This window comes from Hypanus sabinus, chromosome 21, assembly GCF_030144855.1.
Source record: "Hypanus sabinus isolate sHypSab1 chromosome 21, sHypSab1.hap1, whole genome shotgun sequence".
Lineage (NCBI taxonomy): Eukaryota > Metazoa > Chordata > Chondrichthyes > Myliobatiformes > Dasyatidae > Hypanus > Hypanus sabinus.
Genome location: NC_082726.1, coordinates 47,632,578 through 47,658,817, shown reverse-complemented (window position 1 = coordinate 47,658,817; position 26,240 = coordinate 47,632,578). Strand labels below are relative to the sequence as shown.

Below are 26,240 nucleotides of genomic sequence, written 5' to 3'. Positions count from 1 at the left end.
TTAAAGTTAAAAATAGATCCACAATTTTATTTCCCAGCTATCTCCATGAAGTTTCAGTAATATTTTTGTGCTGATTTACGCAATGCAAATTGATAAAATCGACATAATAAAACAGTTTCAATTATTTTCACAACTTTCTAACCAACTGTCAAGCCACTATGTGCAAAATAGGTAATTTGTAATGACTTAACGTTGAAAGTAGACAATATGTTGTTTTGCACAATACTTTTCTTCTGAAGTATCTAAAATATTTCAATAAAAAACTGTTGCCACTTTTAAAAAGGGAATCTATTTGAGTATGCAACAGTAAACAATGCAGTTAAAATATAAACATTAAGTGGCATTTCTGTTTCTTTGTGCCATACTATGGGATCAAGGCATATTGACCATAGAAAACTGATGTGTAATTAGGTACCCCAGAGCATTTAAAACAGTGTAAAACAGCATTTAAAACAGTGCCTGTTGAAACAAATTTAGTTCATGTTTGTGGGATGTATTTTATCTAGTTCTCACCTTTCTGCTCCACCCAAAATTACATCAGCCACCTTTCCCAATGAAATGGTGGCGAGAGGCAGTTGAGTACCAGGATAGTTGGGCCAAAGGAACATTCAGAACCAATGAACTATCCTAACTAATCAAGATAAATCTGAAGCTTCACACAAAATGCTGGAGGAACTCAACAGGTCAGGCAACATCTATGGACAACAGTAAACGTTTTGGGCCGAGACCCTTCATCAGGACTAAAAGGGAAGGGGAGGAGATGCCCGAATTAAAAGTTGGGGTGGGGGGGAGGAGAAAGAAGCTAACTGGAAGGTGATAGGTGAAGCCAGGTGGGTGGGGAAAGTCAAGGGCTGGACAATAAAGAATCTGATAGGACAGGAGAGTGGGGAATAGGAGAATGGAAGGAGGAAGGGACAGAGTGAAACAATAGGCAGATGAGAAGTAGTAAAAGGTCAGAGTGGGGAAAGGGGGAGGGAGAGAGAAATTCTGTTCACCATAAGGAGAAATCGTTATTCATACTATCAGCTTGGAGGGTACCCAAATGGAATACAAGGGTGTTCTCATCTTAGCACAAGAGGAGGCCATGGATTGACATGTCGGAATGGAAATTAAAATGTTTGGCCAATGGGAAGTCCAACTTGTGGCAGATGGTGCAGAGGTGCTAGATAAAGTGGTTCCCCAATTTACAACGGGTCTCACCAATATAGAGGCTGCATTGGGAGCAACTGACACAATGGGCAACCCCAGCAGATTTTCAGATGAAGTGTTGCCTCACCTGCTCTGAAGCTTGCACACGCATAACTGCCTTGTACAGGTACTGCACCATCCTTGATCATTGGGCTCTGCAGAGTGTGGCACGGACAGCCCAGCGCATTCGTGAACATGAACTTCCCTCCATTGGGGGCATGGGCATTTATAGAAGCATAAAGAAGGCCTGGAAGATCATCGGGGAGACCAGTCACCCCAACCATAAACTGTTTCAGTTGCTTCCATCTGGCAAGGGGTACCACAGCATTGGAGCCAGGGCCAACAGCTTCTTGCTGCAACCCATTAGACTTTTAAATTCACATGACTGAGTGATGGAGTCATAACTCAAAGATTTTTACTCCCCCACATTGCGGGATGGATGTAAGATTTAAATAAATTTTATTCTATAGTCTCGCTTGGGTTACATAGGTGCTACATCAAAGTTGATCCAGGGTTGTTCAAAGTGAAGACAAATTGATCATCAGGATGAAAATTGCCAAATTATACAAAAAAAATCAGCCGTTGTTTAATGGGTAAACACTTCTGCTTGTGAATCAGAAGGTCAAGGATCTAAGCCTCAATCCAAGTAGTCGAGCACAAAATCCCAGACTACTATGTTAGTGTGGTAACAAAGGACTGAGAACTCTTGAATGTGCTGATTCTGATTTGAAATTAAACAGAAGACTTGCTTGCTTTCAAGTGAATGCAATTCTTAAATATACTTGTACATTGTGCTTTATAGGAATACCTTTACATTCACTGTGGTGTTTATACTTTCTGTGTTTTCTTTAATGCTGCATCAGATCAGGAGTAATGTTCATTTTGTTCTCCTTTACACTCATGTACAGAAAATCTTGATTCTTGAAGAAGATCAGGGCATTTCTTCCCATAGTCCCGGCCAATAATTATCCTTAATTTATCACCAGAGCAGATTAACTGGTCAGAAACATTTTTCCGTTTGGATGAGATTCTTGTGTGAAAACAACTTGTCACATTTCCTCATGTTACGACAGTAATTATACTTCAAGTATACCTAATTGCCTTAAAACAGCTAGGGAGATCCTGGACAGGGTATTAAAGGCACTTTCAAAGAACAAGTCTTTTCATTCAGCTTATCAGTAGTTACAACTACCTGTCCAAAAAAGATGAAATTCCAATCTTGGTCTGGCCTCAACCGAATTAATTTGGCATTTAGTTAGCAATTCCAAAGTATTCTGCTAAATCAGATGAACAACAAGAACAGAGAAGGCAGAACCAATAGCTAGACCCAGAGAAAGGAAAAAGGACATCACAATTCCAGTATGTTCAGATAATTCTTTTGACACAATCTTTGGTCCATAAATCATTGGCAGAGTTCCCAAGTAGCCATTGGTGAAGCCTAAAATTAAGATGAAGATAACTGGATAAAAATCCTGAGCAAACAACATCAGGCGTAAGTGTTCTCGGGGCTGGTAATTACAGAGTATAAACAAGGGCAGGAGCAGTGTTCGCAACACCACCAGGATGGGAAGAAATTTACTCTTTGGTCCTGGGATTTGGATCCAGGCAGTTACCTGTCGACCAGTCCAGTCTGCGAAGTTATATAAGAGGAAGCTGATCAGAGGTACAAAGTACTTGGTGGTCCATATGTTGTTTGATTTATTTGAGACTGACTGGATATTGGAAGAGATGGATGGGAAAATAATAATGGAAATGAAAAAGGTGTAAAACACACTGAAGCCCAGGGCTGCAGTCTTTCTGAGGATTAGTCCCAGTTGAGAAGGCACAGAGGCATCGCTGGACAGGGAGTCACTCCTGACAGACTCTCTAAACGAGTTGGTTTCACTGCTCTGTATGCTGCCATTTTCATCTCCGAGATGTTGCGTTCTTTCATTCAGATTCTTCAGATAGTAGCTAAGAATTAATAGTTAAAATATTAACATTCCAAGCAACACTTGGTTTATGTCACATGTGGTGAGGTACAGTATAAAGCTTTGGTTCGCATACCATCTAGACATCATTCCATACACAAGTACATAGAGGCAGCAGGACAATTATTTTGAACCTGAGGCACTTCCAGCGATCTCACTATGATAAGCAAAGGTCTAAGGGGTATTCATTGGGGAGATGACAAGTGGCTGTTTTTTTCTGTTAGGTAGAAAGTCTAAGGTCCATTGTCTTAGGATAGAGAACATGAGAAATAAAAGGAGTAGGTCATTTGTCGTCTTGTGTATTCTCTGCCATTTAATAAGACTGTAGTTGATTTTTTCAAACATAGCACCAGACACCTGCACTTGTTCCACTGCGCTGTCTAACATGCTTTATTTAGCCAATAGAAAACACAGATGAAATGTTTAATAGTGTTTTGTGGTATCTTACTGCAAACTGTGTTGAAACATCCACTGCATCTTAATGCAATTTATTCATTATGAAGCATTTTGTCATATAATAGTGTTTTCTAACAGCAAATCTCTTTTCTAAAGACATACTTTATATGCACACAAAACTAAGAGACAAATGTCCCTATTTTTTTGGGGGGGGGGGTGTTTCTGCCCTATACCATCCCACCATCCTTTCCTCCCTTAATAAGCACATTAAAATTTAACTTAACCTTTTGTCATTTTCTTGGATATATCTCATGGTAGCGTCAAATTTTGGTGGAAACATCACTCTTGTGAAGTACTGCCAATTTCCTTTAATAAAAGGTCTAAATACTAATAGCAGCTGAGTGGTTTACTTAGATGTGTCAGATCAGTTATGTAAAATTGCCAAGTGGCAACAGAGAAACAGGGACTGGAGTGAAGCAAAATTAATTGCAATGTATCTTTACACCCGAAAACTTCAATCCACCTTACACAAAATGCTGGAGCAAGTGAGCAAGTCAGACAGCATCTATGGAGGAGAATAAGCAGTTGACATTTCAGGCCAAGATTCTTCTTCATGACTGCAAAGGAAGGGGGAAGAAGCTAGAATAAGGAGGAGGGGCTCTTACTTCATCACCTCTCCCCACTCACCCATCTTCTCCCTCACCTGATTTCACTCATCACGTCAGCTTGTATTCCTTCCTCTCCAATCCCACCGCACCTCATTATTCTGGCTTCTGCTCCCTTCCTCCTTTCCAGTCTTGATGAAGGGTCTTGGCCAGAAACATTAATTGTTTATTCCCCTCCATAGATGCTGCCTGACTTAATGAGTTCCTCCAGCATTTTGTTTGTGTCGATCAAGATTTCCAGCATCTGCAGTATGCCTTATGTTTCAAATCCATTTTAGTCTGTATGCATCTTAATGCAAAGCCAGTGAGAAAAATGAAAACGTGTCATTTGAGGCAAGTTCCTCAGGTTATAACTACAGCATGTTAGTGATCTGAGGGAACTAACCTGAGCCACACTCAAATGCTGTGAAATGCAAGTGTCGAAACTGATTTACTAGCAGGAAGAGATTGGGAACATTTTATTCCCCATTAGTCTCATTCGTCTCCAGTGACAAGAACACAACTGTTGACAAGATTGTAACTTAAATTTATTAGCCATTACTGGGACTGTCTGAATTTTAATTATGCTGGAGGAAAAAGCAAAATCGATGTAAAGGATGTCAGCACAGATAAATAGAATACCTTCTCACTTCACGCTCACTGCACCAATGTGACATTTCCCAATCTCTTCACGGGGATGCATCTAATGAATGCCAATATATCCTTGGACACATTTCTGTTGTGGAGTTGCATATAAACATTACCCGAAAACTTGTTCACATCAGGAATTCTCTTGCCAAAAAACTACTTTCCTCATCATACAAATTAAGCATGCACTTGATATTAAAATCCTCAGGTTCCTCTGAAGCCCCCAACACTCCCCATCTTCAAAAACTCCTCCTTATTGTCCAGTGAAGTGCTGTGGTAGTGTAATTAAATACAAGGACACTCAGGCACAAGAAATGATCAAAGTCATGAACGTCTATATTTTTCTGCTTCTGGAAGATACTCCTTTTTAAACCAAGCTTTTGGTCACAAGAGATTCTGCAGATGCTGGAAATCTTCAACAACACACAAAATGCTGGAGGTATTCTGCAAGTTAACCAGCATCCATGGAGAGGAATAAATAGCTGATGTTTCGGGCTGAGACCCTTAATCAGCTTTTGGCCATTCTGATACCTACTAGCTCCTAGCAGAGGAGTGTCAACATTTAAAAATTCATTCACAGGACATGGACACTGCTGACAGTTACTGACCACCACATATTGCCAATGAACTAAGGAGTCAGTTAATTCTATCAGATGACTTGGAAGTCACAGGCAGGGATAGTGGATTCCTCTAATGAATGTGTGCGCCAAATGGATTTAAAAATAACAACCTGGGGGGTTCTTTGTCAGCAATTGTAAGTTGTGGGATACTATGTTGACGCCAGAGGTGTGGCGACACTTGTGGACTGCCTAGCACAATTCTCAATGATTTGATGCAAACAATGCATTTCACTGTATGTTTCAATGTACACCGGACAAATGGAACTAATCTTTATCTTTAAAGTTCCAGATATATTTAATTACTTTAATTCCCTAAATGCCATGGTGGGGTTCAACCTCTTGCTCCTGGATGAATAGATCAGAACCCTAATAATAATTTACTAACTTCAGCTATTGCCTCATGAAACAATTGGAATGTTTCACTACATTAAAGGCACTTTATAGAAGCAGGTTGATTGGATGGACTACTTGAGTCACAGTACAAGGCTTTGCACTAAACCTGGAACACCCCTGCTTGTAACCACAACCAAATAACACAATTTATTTTGGAATTATTAAGATGAGCAGCAGAGATATGAAATAGAGATTCTAGCTGCTGGAAGAACGATGAATAAGAAACACTCTGGAAAAGGGTCTCAGCCTGAAACATCGACAGTTTATCCATTTCCATAGATTCTTCCTGACCTGGTGAGTTCCTCTGGCATTTTTTTTTTGTGTTGTTTTGGATTTCCAGCATCTGTAGACTCTCTTGTGTTTATGAATAAGAAACATACTTACTTGGAATATGGGATGGTAGGCAACAGCAAGTAGATAATGATGCAGATCACAAGGAAGATATCGGCAGTAATAAAATAGGCCAGTGCACTGTCCAAAATAGAACCAGCCGCAGCCAGGTCAACTATTGAAGCAACTGCACTAATTGTTCCACCCATGGCTTGCCCTATACAAGAAACAAGGAAAGAAGTGAATGTGAGCCCAACTATCAAACCATCATTAAGAATTCAATGTGAGACCAAACTACTGGATGAACTTGCTGAGTTCATCCAGTAGTTTGGTCTCACAAGTTAAGGCAGCATCTGCTGAGAGAAACTGGCAATCAACATTTCAAGCGGAGACTCTTCATCTGGACTCTGCAGATGAAGTTCCAGATTCAGATTCTAACTTCTGCAGTCTTTTGTGTCTCCATGAGGAATTTGACTGTTCTATTTTAATTATTTGTTCTCAGGATGTGAATACCACCAACAATGCTGGTAATTACTGTCCTTCCTTAACTGTCCTCAGATTGGGAAGCAGTTAACAGAAAATCAAACTGGTAGATGAAATCTTTTAAAAACTAGTTCAGGAAAAGAACACTGGGCAGCTCAAGGCAGCACCTGTGGAAAAGAAAGTTAACATTTCAGGTTTGGGAACCTTCAACAAAACCAGAGGGGCTATAAACCAAGTTAGCTTTCAGCAGCAGAGAAGGTGGGGAGGGATGGATAGAACAAAGAGGTTGTCTCTGATAACGTGAGACTACATTAATGCAGTTTGGATTAGGTTATGTTTTGAATGTGGCTGTGGGGAGGCCAGCAGTTCAAACCAGACCAAGAGGCGGAGAAAAACAGGGCCAAAATGACAAACAGATCAAATACAGACCAGAAACTGCAGGTTATTTAAAACTGGGTAATTTCAAGTGTTGGGCATTGTTGTAAAAGTCAATGAGGACAAAGATAGAAGGTCAGAATGGGAGTGGAATGGGGAATTAATGTAGCAGGCAAAAGCTTTTGAAGTATCCAATATTTTACATCATAAAGGAATGAATAAATTGGTCCTTCCTCTGTGTTCCTCAAAGTAGTGGAATCAGAAAGGGTATGGGATGGAGAATTGAAATGACAGGAAACCGGAAGCTCAGAGTTACTCTGTGCACTGAACTCAGGTGTTGCCCAAAGCAATCCAATGCAGAGACCCCGCTATGCACACTGAATGCAGTACACTCGACTGGAAGAAATTAATCATTGCTTCAGGACTGTTGGAAAATGAAAAGATAAAAATACAGGAGTTTCACCTAGGACGTGAAAATGCCACATGATAGGGAATAGCAGGAAGGGTCCGTGAGTAGCCCACACAAAGGGAGTTATCCCTTCAAAATACTGAGAGAGAAGGGGAGGAGAATGTATACTTCAGATCTTGTTGGAGCTGCAGGAATTGCAAAAGACTATCTATTCAATGTAGAGGTTGGTGGGTGGAAGAGGAGGACCAAAGGGACTCTGCTCTTACTCGGACAAGAAGAGGGAGTTAGAGTAGAGGTGCAGGAAATAGATGAGAGGCAGTCAAGGGTCCGGTCCACTGTGGTTGAAGACAGGCACTTCAGAGGCACATGTACAGAATGAGTCACTGGTGCAAATGCAACAGAGGTGAAGAAACTGGAAGCATGAAATAGAGTCAGTACAGGAGTAGTTGGGAGAAAATAACTATGGGAGTCTATAGATATCTGTGGCAAGCGTATCCTTTAAAATGGATATGCAAAGATCTTGGGCAGGGATCCTAAGAAGGATTATATAAAGGTGAAAATGAAATGGAAATATGCAGGAGTACTGAAAATGCACGAGGGCAGGAGGTATCGTCAACAAGATTGTTCATGTATTGGAATAAAAGTTGAAGGAGTGCAAGAAAGTAAGTAAGATTGAAATGAAGACTGTTCCACATACTCTATAAAAAGACAGGCACATCTTAGGACATACTAGTGCCCATGTCTGTACCTGTGATCTGGAGAATGAGAATGAGCAAGTTCAGTCAGGTGAAGGAGCATCTTGGTGCAGAGGAACTGGCCAGCCTGTTCAGTGAAGAACTGGGGGGCCCTCAGATCCTTCTGAAGTGGGGTTCTGAAGCTTCATTTGTCCATACCAAAGGTGAACCCATTGGGATCAGAGAACTGGAACTGTTGAAATTGGTAGAAGACATCCAAAGTGTCAGATATAAAGTGTGGAGAGAATGGACCAAGGAAAAAGAATAGGCAACAGGAGTAGGCCATTCGGCCCTTCGAGCCAGCACCGCCATTCACTGTGATCATGGCTGATCATCCACAATTAGTACCCTGTTCCTACTTTCTCCCCATATCCTTTGACTCCAGAGCCAAGGCAGAAATAAATAAATCTGTTAGGTCAACAGGACGAAATAAAAGGTCTACGTGAGCTGTCCAGCTGGTTGATCTTGGGGAGAAAGTGGAAGCAGGGCAGGGGAACCACAAGGTTGGAAGCTATGGAGGTATCTGAGATCATGAGGTCTGTGATTGTACAGTCTGGCCTGGATAAATTCACAATCTTATTATTTGCAATCCAATACGCAGCTATAGAAGCACAATCTGATCTCAACTCCCACTGCTACACCTATTAACTTGGCCTCACCCTTTTAGGTGTACCCTTTGTTCTATCTATCTCTCCATTACCTTCTCTGTTACTTGCTTTCTCCCTTTCCCAGTTCTGACAAGGGGTTCCAAATGTAAAACAGGATCTGCTTTTCTTTGCATAGATGCTGTCCAACCTGCTGAATGTTTCCAATAATTTTTAGATTTGAACTAGATTAATGGGTGACTAAATATAGTGACCAGGTTTCATTCTCCAAGCACCTTAGAAAAACAGGTATGCCTTTTACAACAGTCCAATAGTTGCCTTGACACTATTACCAAAGCTAACTTGAATTACATATTTGTTGAATTTATTCAAATTATTCAGATGTCATAATGGTAATTGAATTTCTATTTCTGGATCAATGTTCTAAACTACCGGTCTAGTAATTTAACCACTAGCCATGCTCTCATTGACTAAGGAAGTTTGAAGGATTTCGCTCCCTCTGTGTTTATATTGCTCAGTAGCTCTGTCCAATATCCAAGGAAATACTAGGCGACAATTGCTAAGTTTGCTGCCTGTCAAGCATCTGAAGAGCGAGAATCAGAATCGGGTTTGTCATTACTGACATATGTCATGAAGCTTATTGTTTTGCAGCAGCAATACAATAAAATTACTACAAGTTACAAAAAGAAACAATAAACAATATAAAAGCATCCAGTGATTCTTACAATAGAGGGACTGGAGATGTTCTCCTTATCGCAGAGGTAGCCAAGAGGAGATTAAAACTAGGGTTTAAAATCACGATGTACTGAGGCACATTAAATAAAGCGTCCATTGCTCACACTAGGTTTCATCTCGATCTCATGTGATGATTGTCTGGAGTTTGCATGCTCTCTCTGTGACCATCTGGGCTTCTGCCAGATGCTAGTTTCCTCTCACATGCTAATACCAAAAGAATCAGAGGAGTCGATGGACACATCAGAGAGAACAAGCTGTAGAACTACAGGGAAACTGCTCTAATGGGGGCTGACAGAAATAATTGCTCAAGGTTCAATAAGTAGATGAGACAGGGTTAAAGATTTAGGCCAAAAAAAAAAAGCAATTATGACAATTTATGTGTTTACTGAGCAACAGCTAGCTAATGGTAGGTTTTGAAAAAGAAATGGGTAATTACTTAACGAAAAATAATCTAGGTGGATTAACTGGACTAATATCTGCAAGAAACTCCATGAGATGAATGGTCTTCTGTTTTGATTCCAAACGGTAGATGATTCATGAAGAATTAAATGGAAATTTGTTTATCTAGAATGATTAAAACATGGGACTCAGTACATCAGGAACTTATAAGACAAAATCCATTGATGCGTTCTGGAGAAGCTGATGAAATGAACAAGAGAGAAAGGAATGGAGGGATAGGCTGATCAGTATTTGATCAATCAACTTACCAGAAATCAAAGCCTGGGCATTTCTCATGGGAAATCTTCCAACCTCTCCAAACACACTTCCCAGAAACACATTTGAAGCTCCACTGACAATGGCCACACAGCTCATAGTCAGACCAAAGAACCCATAAGTCCATGTAGAAGTGTCCACTTTGACCAGAACTGTGGTGACGCAGAATATAATAAGCATGACGAGCAGTGATGACAGCACTCGAACCTTAGCAGAAATTCTAATAGGGAATAAAATGGAAGTGCTGATTTTTAAAGGTTATAAACTACAGCACAGCAGTAAACTGCACTGCAATTTGACATTTTAATGAACGCAGATACACCTTTGAAGGTGGAGAGATGAGGTGGTTGCTGAAAAAGCATTTAAGGTTTATGGCTTTCCTAACAGGAGAAATCAGGTATGAAATAGAGTATGTAAAAGTTATGTTAAATTTGGTTATATCTTGCCTGAAGTACAAAATTCAATTCTGGGAAGGATCTGGATGGAATAAAGAAATTGGAACTCTATTTTGGGTAGAGGTGACTGACCAGAAGATAAAGAAACACCAGCAACTGCAAATTCCCCTCCAACTGCAGCATCGCAACCTGGAAATATAATTGCCACTCCTGTTGCTAGAGTTAAATCCTCCCAACAATGGTCAAAGCATATCTTCAACACAGACTGGACAATTCATGAAGGTGGCTTACCACTTTAACAGCAATAAATGCTCACCTTAACATCAACATCCATACCCTGTAAAGAAGTTTTAAAAAACGAAGACAGAAGTTCTAGGTAGCGGGAAAGTGTTATTATCAGGAGCTAGTGAACTTTGCAGAGTTACAGAGTGCAGCAAAGATTCACTAGAATCTAGGGGTGACGGCTTTAAATGTTGCAGGGCTTAACTTTTTCTGCTTAAAGAATGTGAACATATTTGATAGAAACTTTCAAAATCATGAACAGCATTTACAGGGATATAGAGCATCATCTACATCCAGTGGAGGGGCTACAGTACCTTTACACAGACTCCGCATGATTATGTACATTGAGTCTTTATTACCTAAAGAACCAAAACTGATATGAGGAAGGAAATGCTTACAGAATAGGTTGCTGTGATGTTTGCAAGGACAGTGGATGAGGATGCAACAGGAATTTTTCAAAGGGGAACCGAATATTTGAAGCAGAAAACAAATTACAGGGCTATGGTGAAAGGGCATTTCATTGAGATCTTTGAAAGAGCTAACACAAGCGCAATGGGCTGAAAGGCTTCTTTCTGAGCAGTATTCACAAAGTTTGCGAGCACTTTGTAAAGCACTTCCCCTTTATTAGATAACATAATGACTAAAAGAATAAGCACTGTAAATAAGGATCTGAGATGTCAAAGGCCAAAGCAGACTAAGTTTCCTTTAGCATTGCTGCCTTGTAGTGATCAGCAGTTTTTACTGATATTGATCAGATTAAATGCCACTGCAATACTCTTCCATGCACCCCAGAATTGAATCTGTGTTGCTTTCACCCGAAAAATTTTCATCCGAACTGATACAGAGAAACAAGGATCAAACTCTGACCCCAAAACTTACTTGTCCACCAGGAGGTAGTTGATGATCAGGAACACTATAGCAGGCACGGTTGATGCAATCGAAAGATAACTTTCAAAGTAACTCTGAAAAAGAAATCAAGGGAATCACGAGACTCTGCAGCCATCAGATAGTTGCAGTAGCTTAAAAAGCAGAGTTCCAGGACATTGAGTCATGAGAGAAGGTACCAAAAAAAATTACTTTTTATTTGTTCACTGTAGAAAAATATCGCCAACAATATCTGTAATTATCTCTTGAATGGAATGCCGTACTAGGCCACTTCAGGGTCATTTAAGAAACTACTTCAATATTGCAAAAGAGAAAGAATAGAAAGAAGGTTAGGTGAAGTGGATTGGGGTGATGCATGGGAGAATATTAGCACTGGTGGCAACTATCAGAACTGCAAAATTACAGGCTGTGTTTGTGGGAAACAGCTGTCTGAAATGAGAGAAGAATAAGCACCAAAAGATACCAAGGCTAAACAACATAAATTAGTTAAGTGGATTATACTTGCCACATGTACCAAAGTTCATTTTGCACGGCATCTATACAGGTTGCTTCATCATATCAGTGCATCAAGTTAATATGAGGAAAAACAATAATAGAATGCAGACTGAAGTGTCATAATTACAGAGAAAATGCAGTGCAAGCAGAAAATAGGCGCAAGACCACATGGAGAGCATTTTTCAGGAAGAACCTAGTAACACTGATTATTACCTTGCTAATTTTAGGAGGGAGCTGGGTATAGTGTGTCAAGTTCATTTTTGTTTCTATTTATTATTGGGAAGAATATTTATGTTATTTAATTTGCATTATTTATTAACAGCTGCTTAGAGAAAGTGGGGAGGTGTCCATTAAAATTGGATGACCTGATAAAGGTCTTCAAGATTATCGCAGGATTTTGGAGTCAAGAGGCTTTTATGTATTTGAAATGCACGTAGACAGATTAGTTCAGGGTAGAATCACAAACACAAAACAATCTTCAGATGCTAGAAATCCAAGCAACACACACAAAATGCTGGAGGAACTCAGCAGGCCAGGCAACATCAATGGAAAAGAATAAACAGTTGACATTTTGGGCCGAGACCCTTCATCAGGTCGGATTAATTTGGGGTATCGCCCTCTTTTTAAAAAAAAACCACTGTTGTTTTTGTAGAAATGGCCAATCTTTCTCTCACCTAATATAGGGTCACGGGTAGTCAGATTTAAGGGATTTGATTACCCAGTTTGCTTTAGTGAAATTTGGACTCTTGAATAATGAGTTGCTCTCCAACAGCTTTACCTTTTCACTACCCTACTCAATTACCCAATGAAAAGTCCCAAACCCTGATAAAGGACCTCGGGCCCAAAACATTGATTGTTTATTTCTCTCAATGGATGCTGCCTGGCCTGCTGAATTCCTCCAGCATTGTGCCTGTTGTTTTGGGACTTCTAGTATCTGCAGAAATTCTCATACTCAGTGAAAAGGCTGCTACACATTGGACATAGCAACGTGCCTATTTACACAATACTCACACTGAGGTCATTCTGCTGGTGAGAATCTGTGCCATTGCCCAGTTTATACAACCAATAATGCTTGGCAGTGCAGAAGAAATTCCAAGGCAGTAGTGAGCCAATACCAAGGATGAAGAAAATCCCATATACAGCGTTGAAGGTATCTGGAGGTGGCTTGCAGAAATGGCTCCTAACCATTGGCCTTGAAATTAGGGGATCCTCTTCTGATATTTGCGAGCTTGGGAATGTACAGTAAGTATCTTGAATTTCCATTATTTCTAAAACTGGAACAACTGCAATATATACCACCTCCTCTTCAGAACTCCTATTTTCTGAAACAAAAAAGAAAACAATTACCTATTTTTTTTTTCAGAATGCAGCTAAACTGTTTACTTCTGGATAATTCCCAAGCCTTTGAATTCCTTGAAAAATGATGGGACTCTTATAGAAATAGTAGGCCATTCAGCCCCTCATGCTCAACAATTTTATCAGATTGTAGTTGGTGGTTTATCTCAGCATAACTCGCTGGCATTAATTTATGTTCCCTTGACTATCTTAGTATCACAAAAATCTATCAATCTGAATATATGCAGCTCCACAACTTTCTTGATAGAAAATTATTAGGAAATACATAGAGTAGGCCATTCGGCCTTTCATGCTTGCTCTGCTATTCAGTGAGATCATAGCTGTTTTTTTTCACCTCAATGCCACTTTCTTGTACTAACCCCACACCTCTCAAGTCCATAATATCTAAAACTTTATTTTGTTGCACATACTCAGTGACTGAGCTTCCTCAGCATTTCAGGGTAGGGAATTCCTCTCTGAGTGAAGAAAATTCTGCTCACATTCTATCTAAATAATTGAGCCCTGGTTCTAACTACTTCATTCAGTGGAAACATCAACTATTCACCTATCCTGCCAAGCACTTTATGTTTTATAGCTCGAGCAAAACTTCTATTCTTGTAGTCAAATCTTTACAATACAATTACTTGCTGAAAGAATATATTAACTTTCAGTGACATACAAGAAAATTCAGATCCCTCTAAGCATCAATGTCTTTCATTCTCTATTTAAGAGTCTCTGCCTTTCTATTTTTTAAAAAAGAGTGGATGACAACAACTATCCACATTATTGTCCTTCCATGAATGATCCTTTCTATTGATTTAGTCTGACAATATTTTCCTAAAGCCTCTCTGAGTCCTCCCCATAACCCACTCTGCCATCCAGCTTTGTATCATGAACAAACTTGAAGATACTACACTTGATAGCATCCTCCAAATCACTGATGGACAGTTGGCCCTCCTTATCTGCGGGTTCCGCGTGCGCGGTTTCAACCAACTGCGGATTGGGAAAACCAGGAAGGTTTCTCTCCAGCGCTTGTTGTTTGAGCATTATTCATCTCGTGTCTCTTTTGGTTGCTGCTTTGTTTCTGAGAAAAATTGGCTCCTAAAAAACAATTAAGTGGTCAAAGCAATTCCTCAAAGGCTTAGACAACAACAATTCCTATAACAATGTTTCTAACTAAAGCATTTGCAATTGTGAAGTCTCGACCTTCAACGCTTGAAGATCCTCAGCCCTCAACCTCCACAGTTCCTGGCTTTAGTATTATTGAGCCTCCTCCAAAGCGTCCTTATTCCATAAACAATAGTGTAACAACTATTTACATAGCATTCCCATTGTATTAGGACTTATAAGTAATCTAGAGATGATTTAAAGTATACAGGAGGATGTGTGTAGGTTATATGCAAATACTACAGCTTTATATAAGGGACTTGAGCATCCCGCGTTTTTTGGTATCTGTGGGGGCTCCGCAATCCCCCGCGGATCCTCCTTATTCAATCCCCTGCGGATAAGGAGGGCCGACTGCAGTCTGTGACAGTGGGGTCTTGACACTGACCTCTGTGTAACTCTCAGGCTTTCTGTCCCTTCAAGATGTTTTAAATTTTGGTTTTACAAATGCTACTCTCTTTTATCTCATTAACTTTAAACCGTTATTCTCTGGTTCTTTTGGTTTTTGTGTATTAATTTTTTGTTTTGTTGCTTCTATGAAGATGGACACAAAATAATTGATAAATTCCTCTGTCATTTTTATCTCCCACTATAACTTGTCCCACCTCATTCTAAGCTACCCATATCAACTTTATCTGATTGTAAAGTTTATACTTCTTTGGAATATCCACAGAAGTCACAACAACTTGTTTTTATCTTTCTTGTTAATTACTTAATATTACACTTTTCCTTTTGTTTACCAATGCTTTGATCATCCTTTTCTGAATTTTTATCAATGCTCACATTTACTGTCTTGCCAATATTAAGCCTTTTCCTCAGATCTAACACCATCCTGTTTAGCCACAGCTGGATCTCTTTTTCCCATTCAGTTTTGTACTTTGAAACAACGTAAATTTGATGAATTCTATGTGTTAGTTCTAACCCTCAACCATCAGGCTCTTGAATAAAAGGGGATAACTACACTCAACTTCGCTTGCCCCATCATTGAAATGTTCCCACAACCAATGATCTCACTTTCAAGGACTCTTTATCTCATGTTCTTGTTATTTAATATTGCTATTTATCTATATTTGCATTTGAACAATTTGTTGTCTTCTGCACACTTGGTTATTTTTTCATTGATCCTGTTATAGTTGCTATTCTCTCCATATGCCCACAAGAAGCTAAATTTCATAGTCATATATGGCAACATATGTACTTTGATAATAAAATTTACTTTGACCTTAGCCATTGCTGATCTATTATCGTATCTTCTCATGTTCTACCACTGCTAAATCATGCCATCATAGTTTGTTCATGTTCCTTTAATATCAAAATATCTATCAATCTGAATACATGCACGCAGGCTCCACAACAGGAAAAGATACACAGCTCTGGCTAACACTAATGATATTAAATCAAAGGAAAAGATTTATCATTTTGCCAAAAACAGCAGCAAATTCACCTTTGTCCTCATTTAGGCCCCAAACGATCCTTCCAGATGAGGCAACATTTCACCTGTGAATCTGCTGGGGTTATCCATTACGTCCGGTGCTCCCAATGTGGCCTCCTCTATGTTAGTTAGACCTGTTGCAAACTGGGGGACCACGTCGTTGAGCACCTTCACTCCAACTGCCAAAGGCTGAACTTCCCGGTGGCCAAATATTTTAATTTCAATTCCCGTTCCCGCCCCAATATGTTAGTTCATGGCATCCTCTTATGCCAAGATGAGACCACCCTCATGGTGGAGGAGCAAGTTCTTATATTCAATCTGGGTAGACTCCAACCTAATGGAATGAATACTGATTTCTCCTTCCAGTAAAAAAAATTCCCTCCCCCCCTCTATTTCCCACTGGCCTTTTACCTCTTCTCACTTGCCTATCACTTTCCCCAGTTCTCCTCCCCCTTCTTTTCTCCTATGGTCCACTCTCTTTTCCTAACAGTTTTCTAGCCCTTTACTTTTCCCACCCACCTGGCTTCACCTATCACTTTCTAGTTAGCCTCCTTCTCCTTCCCCACCTTTTTATTCTGGTGACTTCCCTCTTCCTTTTCCATGCTGAAGAAAGGTATTGGACTGAAATGTCGACTGTTCATTCTTTTCCGCAGATGCTGCCTGACCAGCTGAGTTATTCCAGCATTGTGTGTGTGCTGCTTTGGAATTCCAGCATCTGCAGAGTTTCTCCTGTTTGTAAATCTGACAATGTGAATATTTCAGAAAAGATGGTCAAGGCATTGGTAAGCAACACAGAAAGTGGAACACAAATTCCAGATTGAATTACCTACTAACATATCTTTTCACATTCTACTGCCAAATCACACCATCCAGACCCAGCCAGTCACCCTCTACCACCACTCTTCTCCGCCTTGCAGTATTAGTTCTCACCCTTAACAATTTCTCCTTTGACTCCTCCCACTTCCTCTAAACTAAAGGTGTAGCCATGGGTCCTAGCTATGCCTGCCTTTTTGTCGGCCATGTGGAGCAATCTATGTTCCAAGCCTTCACCGGTATCTGTCCTCCTCTTTTCTTACGTTATATCGACAACTGCATCGGCGCTTCTTCTTGCACACATGTTGAGCTCGTCGACTTCATTAATTTCGCCTCCATCTTTCACCCCGCCCTCAAATTCACCTGTTCTATTTCCAACACCTCCCTCTCCTTTCTAGATCAGAATCAGAATCAGACTTTAATCGCCAAGTACCTGTGCACATACAAGGAATTTACTTCCGGCAGATGTTGTCTCTCTGCTCATAACAATAATAATGATAAATATAAATGAAAATATAGATTATACATACAGGTAGTGCAATCCAAGTAATAGTTAGCTGACAGTTAACTGTTCAGCAGTGACCGCAGTAGGGAAAAAACTTCTCCAGTGCCTATTAGTCTTAGTCTGGAGGGATCCGAAGCGCCTACCAGACGGACGGCTTATCCACCGATGTCTACTACAAACCTACAGACTCTCACAGCTACCTAGACTATTCCTCCTCCCACCCTGTCTCCTGTAAAAATGCTACCCCTTTCTCTCAATTCCTCTGCCTCCACTGCACCTGCTCTCAGGATGAGGCCTTTCATTCTAGGACAAAGGAGATGTCTTCCTTTTTTAAAGAAAGGGGCTTCCCTTCGTCCACTATCGACTCTGCCCTCCATTGCGTCTCCTGTATTTCATGCACCTCTGCCCTCACCCTATCACCCGCCAGCCCACCAGGGATAGTCCCCCGGGTCCTCACCTATCACCCTATCTGCCTAAAGATCCAACGTATAATCCTCCATAACTTCCACCACCTCCTACGGGATCCCACCACCAGCCACATCTTCCCCTCCCCCCCACTCTCGGCTTTCCGCAGGGATCGCTCCCTATGTGACTCCCTTGTCCATTCATCCCCCCCCCCCATCCCTCCCCATCGATCTCCCTGCAGGCACTTATCCCTGCAAACGGAAGAAGTGCTACACCTGCCCCCACACTTCTTCCCTCACCACCATCCTAGGCCCCAGACAGTCCTTTCAGGTGAGGCACCACTTCACCTGTGAGTCATCTGGGGTGATATACTGTATCTGGTGCTCCCGATGTGGACACTTATACATTGGAGGGACCCGCCACAGACTGGGAGACCGTTTCGCCGAACACCGGCGCTCAGTCCTCCAGCAGTGGCGGGATCTCCCTGACCACACACTTCAATTCCACAGACCACTCCCACTCCGACATGTCTGTCCATGGCCTCCTCTACCATCAAGATGAGGCCACACGCAGGTCAATGGAGCAATACCTCATCTCCCACCTCAGTAGCCTGCTACCTGCCGGCATGAACATCCAACTCACTGACCTCCATTGATACCCCTGCCCCCCCCCCCCCACTTATCCCATCCCTATCTATAATTTTAGTCTGGTTCTCTTTCTCTCTCTTCCCCCCCCCTCAATATAATCTCCCCCCAGCCCTACCTTTCTTTCTCTTTTATTTCTCATAATTCTCCACCTTCCCCCAGCCCATTTCCCTTCAGCCTATCACTTCCCAGTTCTCTACTTCATCCTTCCCCCCACTTCTTATCCCCCGCTTGACCATCCCATGTTACTTCACTCCTGATGAAGGGTTTCGGCCCGAAACGCCGTCACTACTTCCTCCCATAGATGCTGTCTGGCCTGTTGAGTTCTGCCAGCATTTTGTGTTTTCATCCCATAACTTGTTGTGTTTAAAGATCTTAGTTACAGCTTAACTAATCTCTTCCAATTTTCAGGTAAAACCCATTGTCGTGGAGATCTTAGTGTTCTCTGAAAGCTCCTTAACCATCAGATTATGAATTAGTTCTTTCTCATTACATAATACTGAAACCAAGGTAACTTTGTATCTCATTTTCATACTGATTTAGAGAAACTATCATACCTCCACAAAGCTACTGCCAGTTTGACCAGTCTACGTATATTTTAAAAGCTCTCATCAGCATTGTATTACTCTTGATACATACACTCTATTCTCACTGCTTTATATTTAACCCTGCATCGTAGAGACTTAGAATCCATGAACAACTCCCTATGTTTTAAGGACAGAAGAAAATTGATGCCACACATAAAAGGACAACTCTCCCATCCCTGGAATTAAGCTACTGAATATCTTTTGGACCATGTTTTGCAGCCTCTACCCGCTTTCTGCTCCTTGCTGCTTTTTAAAAAAAACTTGACCCAAAGTGATTCTACTTGAAATGCTAAGATGGGTATCACTTTTATTTTAACAGCGTTCCTTATTATCAGATTATCACTCATCAAATGAAAATATTTTTAAAAAACTGAAGCCAGAAATCTAAAATGAAAGTAGAAACTGCTACAAATACTTAGCAGGTCAGGAGGCATCAATGGAAAGAGAAACAGAGTTCATTTTTCACACACTAATCAGATAACCTTGTTTACTTAGTTCTGTTGTTGGTTGTACTAAATTTATCCAATCGGAGACATCCTCCCATCCCAACCCTCCTTCCCTGCAGCCTTTTGAGTCCTCGCCATCCCCAGTGAAGGATCTTTGACCTGAAATGTTGATCCTCTTGCCCTTCCTACATATGACCTTACCCACAGAGTATTCCCAGCATTTTCTGTTTTAAGTTACTTCTTCCCACCCCCATTTTCCCCAATCACTTTTAAATACATCCTGGAATACTTAATTCCCCATGTCAATCATTTTGTAAAGTCTGCTGTGGCTAGTTATTCACTTGCTTGTTACAAATGCTCCATTCATTATGGTTAAAAAATCTTCAATTCCCCTCCCCACTCCATTTGTCCCTGCTCCAGTTGGAGGTCCATCATTTTTATATATTGTGTTCTTACTTGACAAAATTTGGTTATCACTCACCATTTCCCCACTCTGCTCTTTCACTTTTAACTTTTGAAATTCCCAGTCATCAGTATTCTCCATCCCCAAAAACCTCAACTCCAGCCCTAATTATTCAATTTGCTAAGACAGTGATCCTAACGCAATCAAAGTTTTACAACAGAACAGCTCTATCTTTGCATTAATCAGATGCCAATGCCTCATGAATTATAACCTACTTCTCCCTAACCAATATTTACCCTCGGCGTCCAGCTCTCAGATCCAGTCAATTCAATTAGTTTGTTACGAGTTTATTACCTATGTGACTTTACTTTTTTTTTATTTGGACCTTTACAGCTTGTATTCCATCAGGGAAATGTCTTCCTTTGTCCGAGATGTCCTGTTTGTTTCCATATGAAACATTACACTGTATTAAGTGAGAAACCTCAGGATTATCTCAAGGCTCACCATAACTGCCTTACCAGTTCTGCTTGACTGACTAGTATTGCAGCAGTTAATCCGAGTGGCATCAATGCTTCTCATTTGGCTAAACAAAGTGTTTGGGTAAATTTTCCTCTCCCTTGAAGCATTGCAGCCTCCAAATCTCAGGCTCCAGCTCATCAACAAAGAGCAAATGTCCCATGAGCAGCAAGCTCTTTTATGTAATGCTGTCACTGTGGATGACAGTGGTTTCCATCAGCTCCCACATATTACTGTAGCAACACATTGCCTCTGTTGCCGCACCCATCTTCATTTAATTAATTTAATTGTTTCACTTATTTTGATTGCAGTTCTATAAAGCTGTGGTTAGACCACACTTAAGAGTATTGTGATCAGTTCCAGCCGCCTCATTATGGGGAGGACGTAGATGCTTTAGTGAGGGTACTTAGGAGACTTACCAGGATGCTGCCTGGATTAGGGAACATGTCTTCTGAGGAAAGGTTGAGTGAGTTAGAGTGTTTCTCTTTGGAGCAGAGGAGCACGAGAGGTGACTTGGTAGAGAAGAGGCATTGACAGTGTGGACAGCCAGTGCCTTTTTCCTAGGGTGGAATTGGCTAATACAATCAGGCATAATTTTAAGATGAATGGATGAAAATATCGGAGAGATGTCAGAGGCAGTTTTTTTTTAAACACAGGAAGTGCTGGTTGGGTGAAACATGTTGCCAGGGCTAGTGGTAGAGGCAGATACATTAAAGACATTTAGCAGACTCTTGAGCACATGGGTGAAAGAAAAATGGAGGGAAGCATTAAATTGATCTTGGGAGCAGGTTAAAAGGTTGACACAACATTATGGATGTTGTTCTATGTTCTTCAGAAATCAAACTACACCTTCGCCAAAATGCATACTTCTTCAACCTAGCACTGGGTGGATACTGCACAACAGACTGACCTTTCAAATCCCACAGACTTGTTTCCACATATGGCAGGTTCAGAATCAGCTGACTTTGGTCGAACAGTTCTAACTACCGTAAATTCTGGATTATAAGCCGCTACATTTTTCCCCACGCTTTGAACACTGCGGCCTATACTACGGTGCGGCTAATGCATGTTTTTTTTTCATGCCGCCAAAAACATTTTGCCTCGTAACAGTAGACCAATAAAATTGATGAGAAGTTCACAGAGGTCCAATGAAATTGTACGATAAATCAAGTGCACTTTCACAATTAAATTATTGTAAATCAGTCATTTATACTCACCCTCATCAACATGGAAAACACTCGAAGAAAAGCATATGATGCAGCTTTTAAGTTAAAGGCGATCAATCTGGCGGTTGAAGAAGGAAATCAAGCTGCTGCACATAATCTTGGCATAAATGAATCGATGTTGAGACGGTGGAGACGCCAGCGTGAAGAATTGAGTCAATGCAAAAAGACAACAAAAGCTTTCAGAGGTAATCATAGCAGATTGCCCAAACTTGAAAACTTTCTTGAAGACTGGGTTAACACACAGAGAGTAGGCGGCTGCGGTGTTTCCACCGTGCAGATCAGACTGAAGGCTAAAGCAATCGCCACCAAAATGAAAATTGAAGATTTTAGAGGTGGGCCATCGTGGTGTTTTAGATTTATGAGACGAAAAGGCCTGTCCGTCAGGGTACGCATGACTCTGTGTCAGCAGCTCCCTCCCGACACCACGAGGAAAAACTTGCTAACTTCCGCACATTCACTCAAACAAAGATAGCGGAGAATTCCACCGGGCCAGATGATATCATAAATATGGATGAAGTACCTTTGACGTTTGACCTGCCTCTCACTCGGACTGTTAATAAAAAAGGTGACTCGTCCATCACACTGAAAACAAGTGGCCATGAGAGAACGCATTTTACTTGTGTTCTGAGCTGCACAGCATCCGGACTAAAGCTTCCACTGATGGTGATTTTTTAAGCGGCTGACAATGAAAGTTCAGTGAAAGCTGCCATCAAGAGTACAAACTCAATTCCAGCTGTGATTCCTGGGGGCACCACGAAGTATTTGCAGCCACTGGACATCAGCGTGAACCGGGCATTTAAAGTGGCGCTGCGCGTTGAGTGGGAGGCTTGGATGACGAGCGGCGAGAAATCCTTTACCAAAACAGGACGCATGCGAAGAGCATCTTTAACTCAAGTCTGCCAGTGGATCCTAAATGCGTGGAGCGGTGTCACAACTTCCACCATCACCAGCGGGTTTCGAAAGGCTGGACTGCTGCGTGATGAAGAGGACCGTGTGCGCTCAAGTGAGAGCGACAATGAAGAGACTGAAGTGAGTGATGAGATCCTTAGGTTTTATTCAATTTGGACACTGAAGGACTTTGATGGTTTTAGTGCGCAGGAGGAAGATGAAGAAGGCGATCAATAACTTTTCCTGGTAGGCTGCAGTATATATATTTTTTTACCAGTCGTTAGGAGATATTGGAATGCTGTTCGTGCACTGTTCAGTAAAAAAGTATATGCAACGTAATTTGTGTGTTACCGATACGTATGTATATTTAAAAGTAGCTGTGTTACAGGCACTGTTCGAAAAAAAACATTTGCAATATATATTTGTTTATGTTACCATACAGATTTAATTAAAAGTTAAAAAATCCTCACGTGTAATATCTTTCTGTGTAAATATCTCATATTACAATGTGGGACACCTGCGGCTTAAAATCCGGTGCGGCTTGTACAAGTACAAAATTGATTTTCTTTCTAAAATTAGATCGTGCGGCTTTTAATCAGGTGCGCTCTGTAGTCCGGAATCTACGGTAGTGATGTAGTTGTTTGGGAGATGGTAGCTTACAGGCCACTTGTGAAAATTGGCCAGTTTCTTAAAAAAGAGAAACAATAGTTCTAAATTGAACTCTGACCTCTCAATCTACCTCGCAATTACGTTTGCCCTATACAGGTGAGCTCTAGTGTAATAGCTAGCGCGTTGGACTTCTACTGATGAGTGATCAAGTAATTCAAAGGTGTGTGTTTGAGTCTCAATAGAGTCCGCATTTAAAAAGTATTCTAAAGGAAGGATGAGGCAAACTTGGCTGACAAGGGAATTCAAAGACAGCATAAAAGCAGAGGAAGTTAGAGGTTAGGGAAGCCTTTAAAATTGAACAGAAGGCAATTAAAAAAGCAATAGGGAGAGAAAAGATGAAATATGAAGGTAAGCCAGTGAATAGTATAAAAGAGGATACCAAAAGATTTTTTCTCAAATATATGAAGAGTAAAAGAATCAAGAGTGGATACTGGACCACTGGAAAATAATGCTGGAGAGGCAGACATGGGAATAAATATCTTGCATCAGTCTTTACTGTGAAAGACACCAGCATTATGCCAGAAATGTGATAGTGTCAGAGGGCAGAAGTGTGTGAAGTGGCCACTTACTTGGGCGAAGATGCTTGGGAAGCTGGAAGCTCTGAAGGTGGACAGGTCATCTGGACCAGAGGGACTACACCCCAGGGTTCTGAAAGAGGTAGCTGAAGGGACTGTGGAGGCATTAGTAATAATCTTTCAAGAATAACTAGATTCTGGATGGGTTCCAGAGGACTGGAAATTATATGCCAGTTAGTCTGACTTCAGAGGCTGGGAAGATGCTGGAGTCCATTATTAAGAATGACATTTTGGGGTTGTTGGAGGCACATGATAAAATAGGCCAAAGTCAGCAGAGTTTCCTTCAGGGGAAATCTTCCTTGAGATATCTGGTGGAACTCTTAAAGGAAACAATAGGCAGGGTAGACAAGGAGAGTGGATGTTGTTCACTTGGAATTTCAGAAGGCCTTTGAAAAGATACTGGCACATGAAGCTAAACAAGATTAAGAGCCCATGGTATTACAGGAAAGATTGGTTGACTGGCAGGTAGGAAGCAAAGAGTGGGAATAAAGGGGACCTTTTCTGGTTGACTGCCGGTGGCTAGTATTGTTCCACAGGGGTCTATGTTGGTACCACTTCATTTCACGTTATACGTCAATGATTTAGATGATTGAAATTTAAGGGCTTTGTGGCCAAGTTTGCAGACAATACAAAGCAGCTGGAGGGCAGGTAATATTAAGGAAGCAGAGAGTTTGAAGAAGGACTTAGATTAGGAGAATAGGCAAAGAGGTGACTGATGTAATATAGTGTAGGGAAATGTATGGTCATGCAGTTTGGTAGAAGGAATAAGGAAGTAGACAATTTTCTAAACTGGGAGAATATTCAGAAATCAGAGATGTAAAGGGACTTGGGAGTCCTCAGAATAGAGGAAAATCTCTTTAGAACAGAGATGAGGAGGAATTTCTTTAGCCAGAGGATGGTGAATCTGTGGAATTGGTTGCCACGGTCAATGGTGGAGGCCAAGTCACTGGGTATATTTAAATCTCAGGTTGATAGGTTGTTGATTAGTGAGGGTGTCAAAGGTTATGGGAAGAAGGTAGGTGAATGGGATTGAGGGAGGAAATAAATCAGCCATGATGGAATGGGAAGCAGACTCAATGGGCTAAATGGCTTAATTCTGCTCCCATGTTTTATGGTTTTATTTGTCTACCTACACTGCACCATCTGTAACTGCAACATTACATTCTGTGTTCTCTTTACTACCTCAGCGTAAGTATGTACGGCATAATCTGTCTGCCCAGCATGTAAAGCAAAAGCTTTTTTGTGTCATGTGACACTAATAAACCAAAAGCAAATGTTTAAAATATCACCAATTTATCCACCCAAGTGCACATTCCATAAACGCAACAAGCTGTGGCAAAGTCCACCATGAGAACAAGGAGAAACATCAACGTACATACAAGAAAATCAGCAGATGCTGGAAATCCGAAGCAACGCACACAAAATGCTGGAGGAACTCAGCCGGCTCGGCAGCATCTATACAAAAGAGTACAGTGGTTTCAGGTTGGAACATTGACTGTACTCTTTTCCATAGGCGCTGCCTGGCCTGCTGAGTTCCTCCAGCATTTTGTGTATTGTGCGTTACAGGCAGTTTTCCATTACGAAAGTTAACTTCTGTTGAAAATATCACAGATGGCTTTATCACTTAAATACTTGCCAAACAGATAAAGCATGTGAATCAGTGTTAACTGCGAGATAACCACACGCACCAACAATGTGAGAGCAACAAGACAGACGTTACCTGATCCCAAGGCAAGATTGTGTTGAGTGAGAACGAGCTGACAGAATGGTTTCACAGTTCAGGCAATAGGTCTCCAACCTGAGATTGTCAGCTCAGTTTCTCTTTTCACAGATGCTGCCCGACCTGAGTGATGTTATTTCTGTCTAACATTTGCATTATTTTACATTTTTAAATCCACACCCACTTCTCCCAATCGTGCCCTCTCTCTCCCCCCCTCCACAATTCTTCTTCCAACCCCTCTCTCCCTGCCAACCACTCGCCCTCTTCTCCTTTACCCTCGCTCACACTCATCCCAAAACCAACCACCCTCTCCAACCCTTAGCTCTCCCCACCCCCACCACCTTCTATCCCGCAAAATCTCTCCCTGCCACCTTCTCCGCTTCCTCTTCCCTGGAAGGCCTTAGCCGCGGCCACGCAGTCACATCAAGCCCCGAGGCAGCCGGGTCCGTAGGAGACATACCCCCAAGCCTCTTTGCCCGGGATCGGACCCGCATCCTCCCCCAACTCCCCTCCGCTCTCACTCACCGGCTGCCGGCGCACGGCCCGGGGAAGCCGCTGTCAATCATCCGTCCGCCGTACCAGTCTCCCGTTCCGAGGGCCGAGGCCCCGCC

At 41.4% G+C, this 26,240-nt stretch overlaps 1 protein-coding gene across 3 annotated transcripts; it reads right to left on the bottom strand.

Annotated features, from left to right (window-relative positions):
• Window positions 1-26,240, bottom strand: slc29a3 (solute carrier family 29 member 3). 3 transcript variants are annotated; one of them, XM_059946448.1, is made up of 6 exons: window positions 26,155-26,240; window positions 13,313-13,623; window positions 11,801-11,883; window positions 10,238-10,464; window positions 6,244-6,406; window positions 1-3,141 (listed from the first exon to the last, which is right to left on the bottom strand). In XM_059946448.1, exons 2-6 carry the CDS (start codon window positions 13,562-13,564, stop codon window positions 2,466-2,468), a joined length of 1,401 nt encoding a protein of 466 aa, XP_059802431.1. In that variant the 5' UTR covers window positions 13,565-13,623; window positions 26,155-26,240; the 3' UTR covers window positions 1-2,465. The 3 variants fall into 3 exon arrangements, with proteins under 3 accessions (XP_059802431.1, XP_059802430.1, XP_059802432.1); XM_059946447.1 differs by lacking the exon at window positions 26,155-26,240 and adding an exon at window positions 25,630-25,834; XM_059946449.1 differs by lacking the exon at window positions 26,155-26,240 and adding an exon at window positions 16,245-16,556.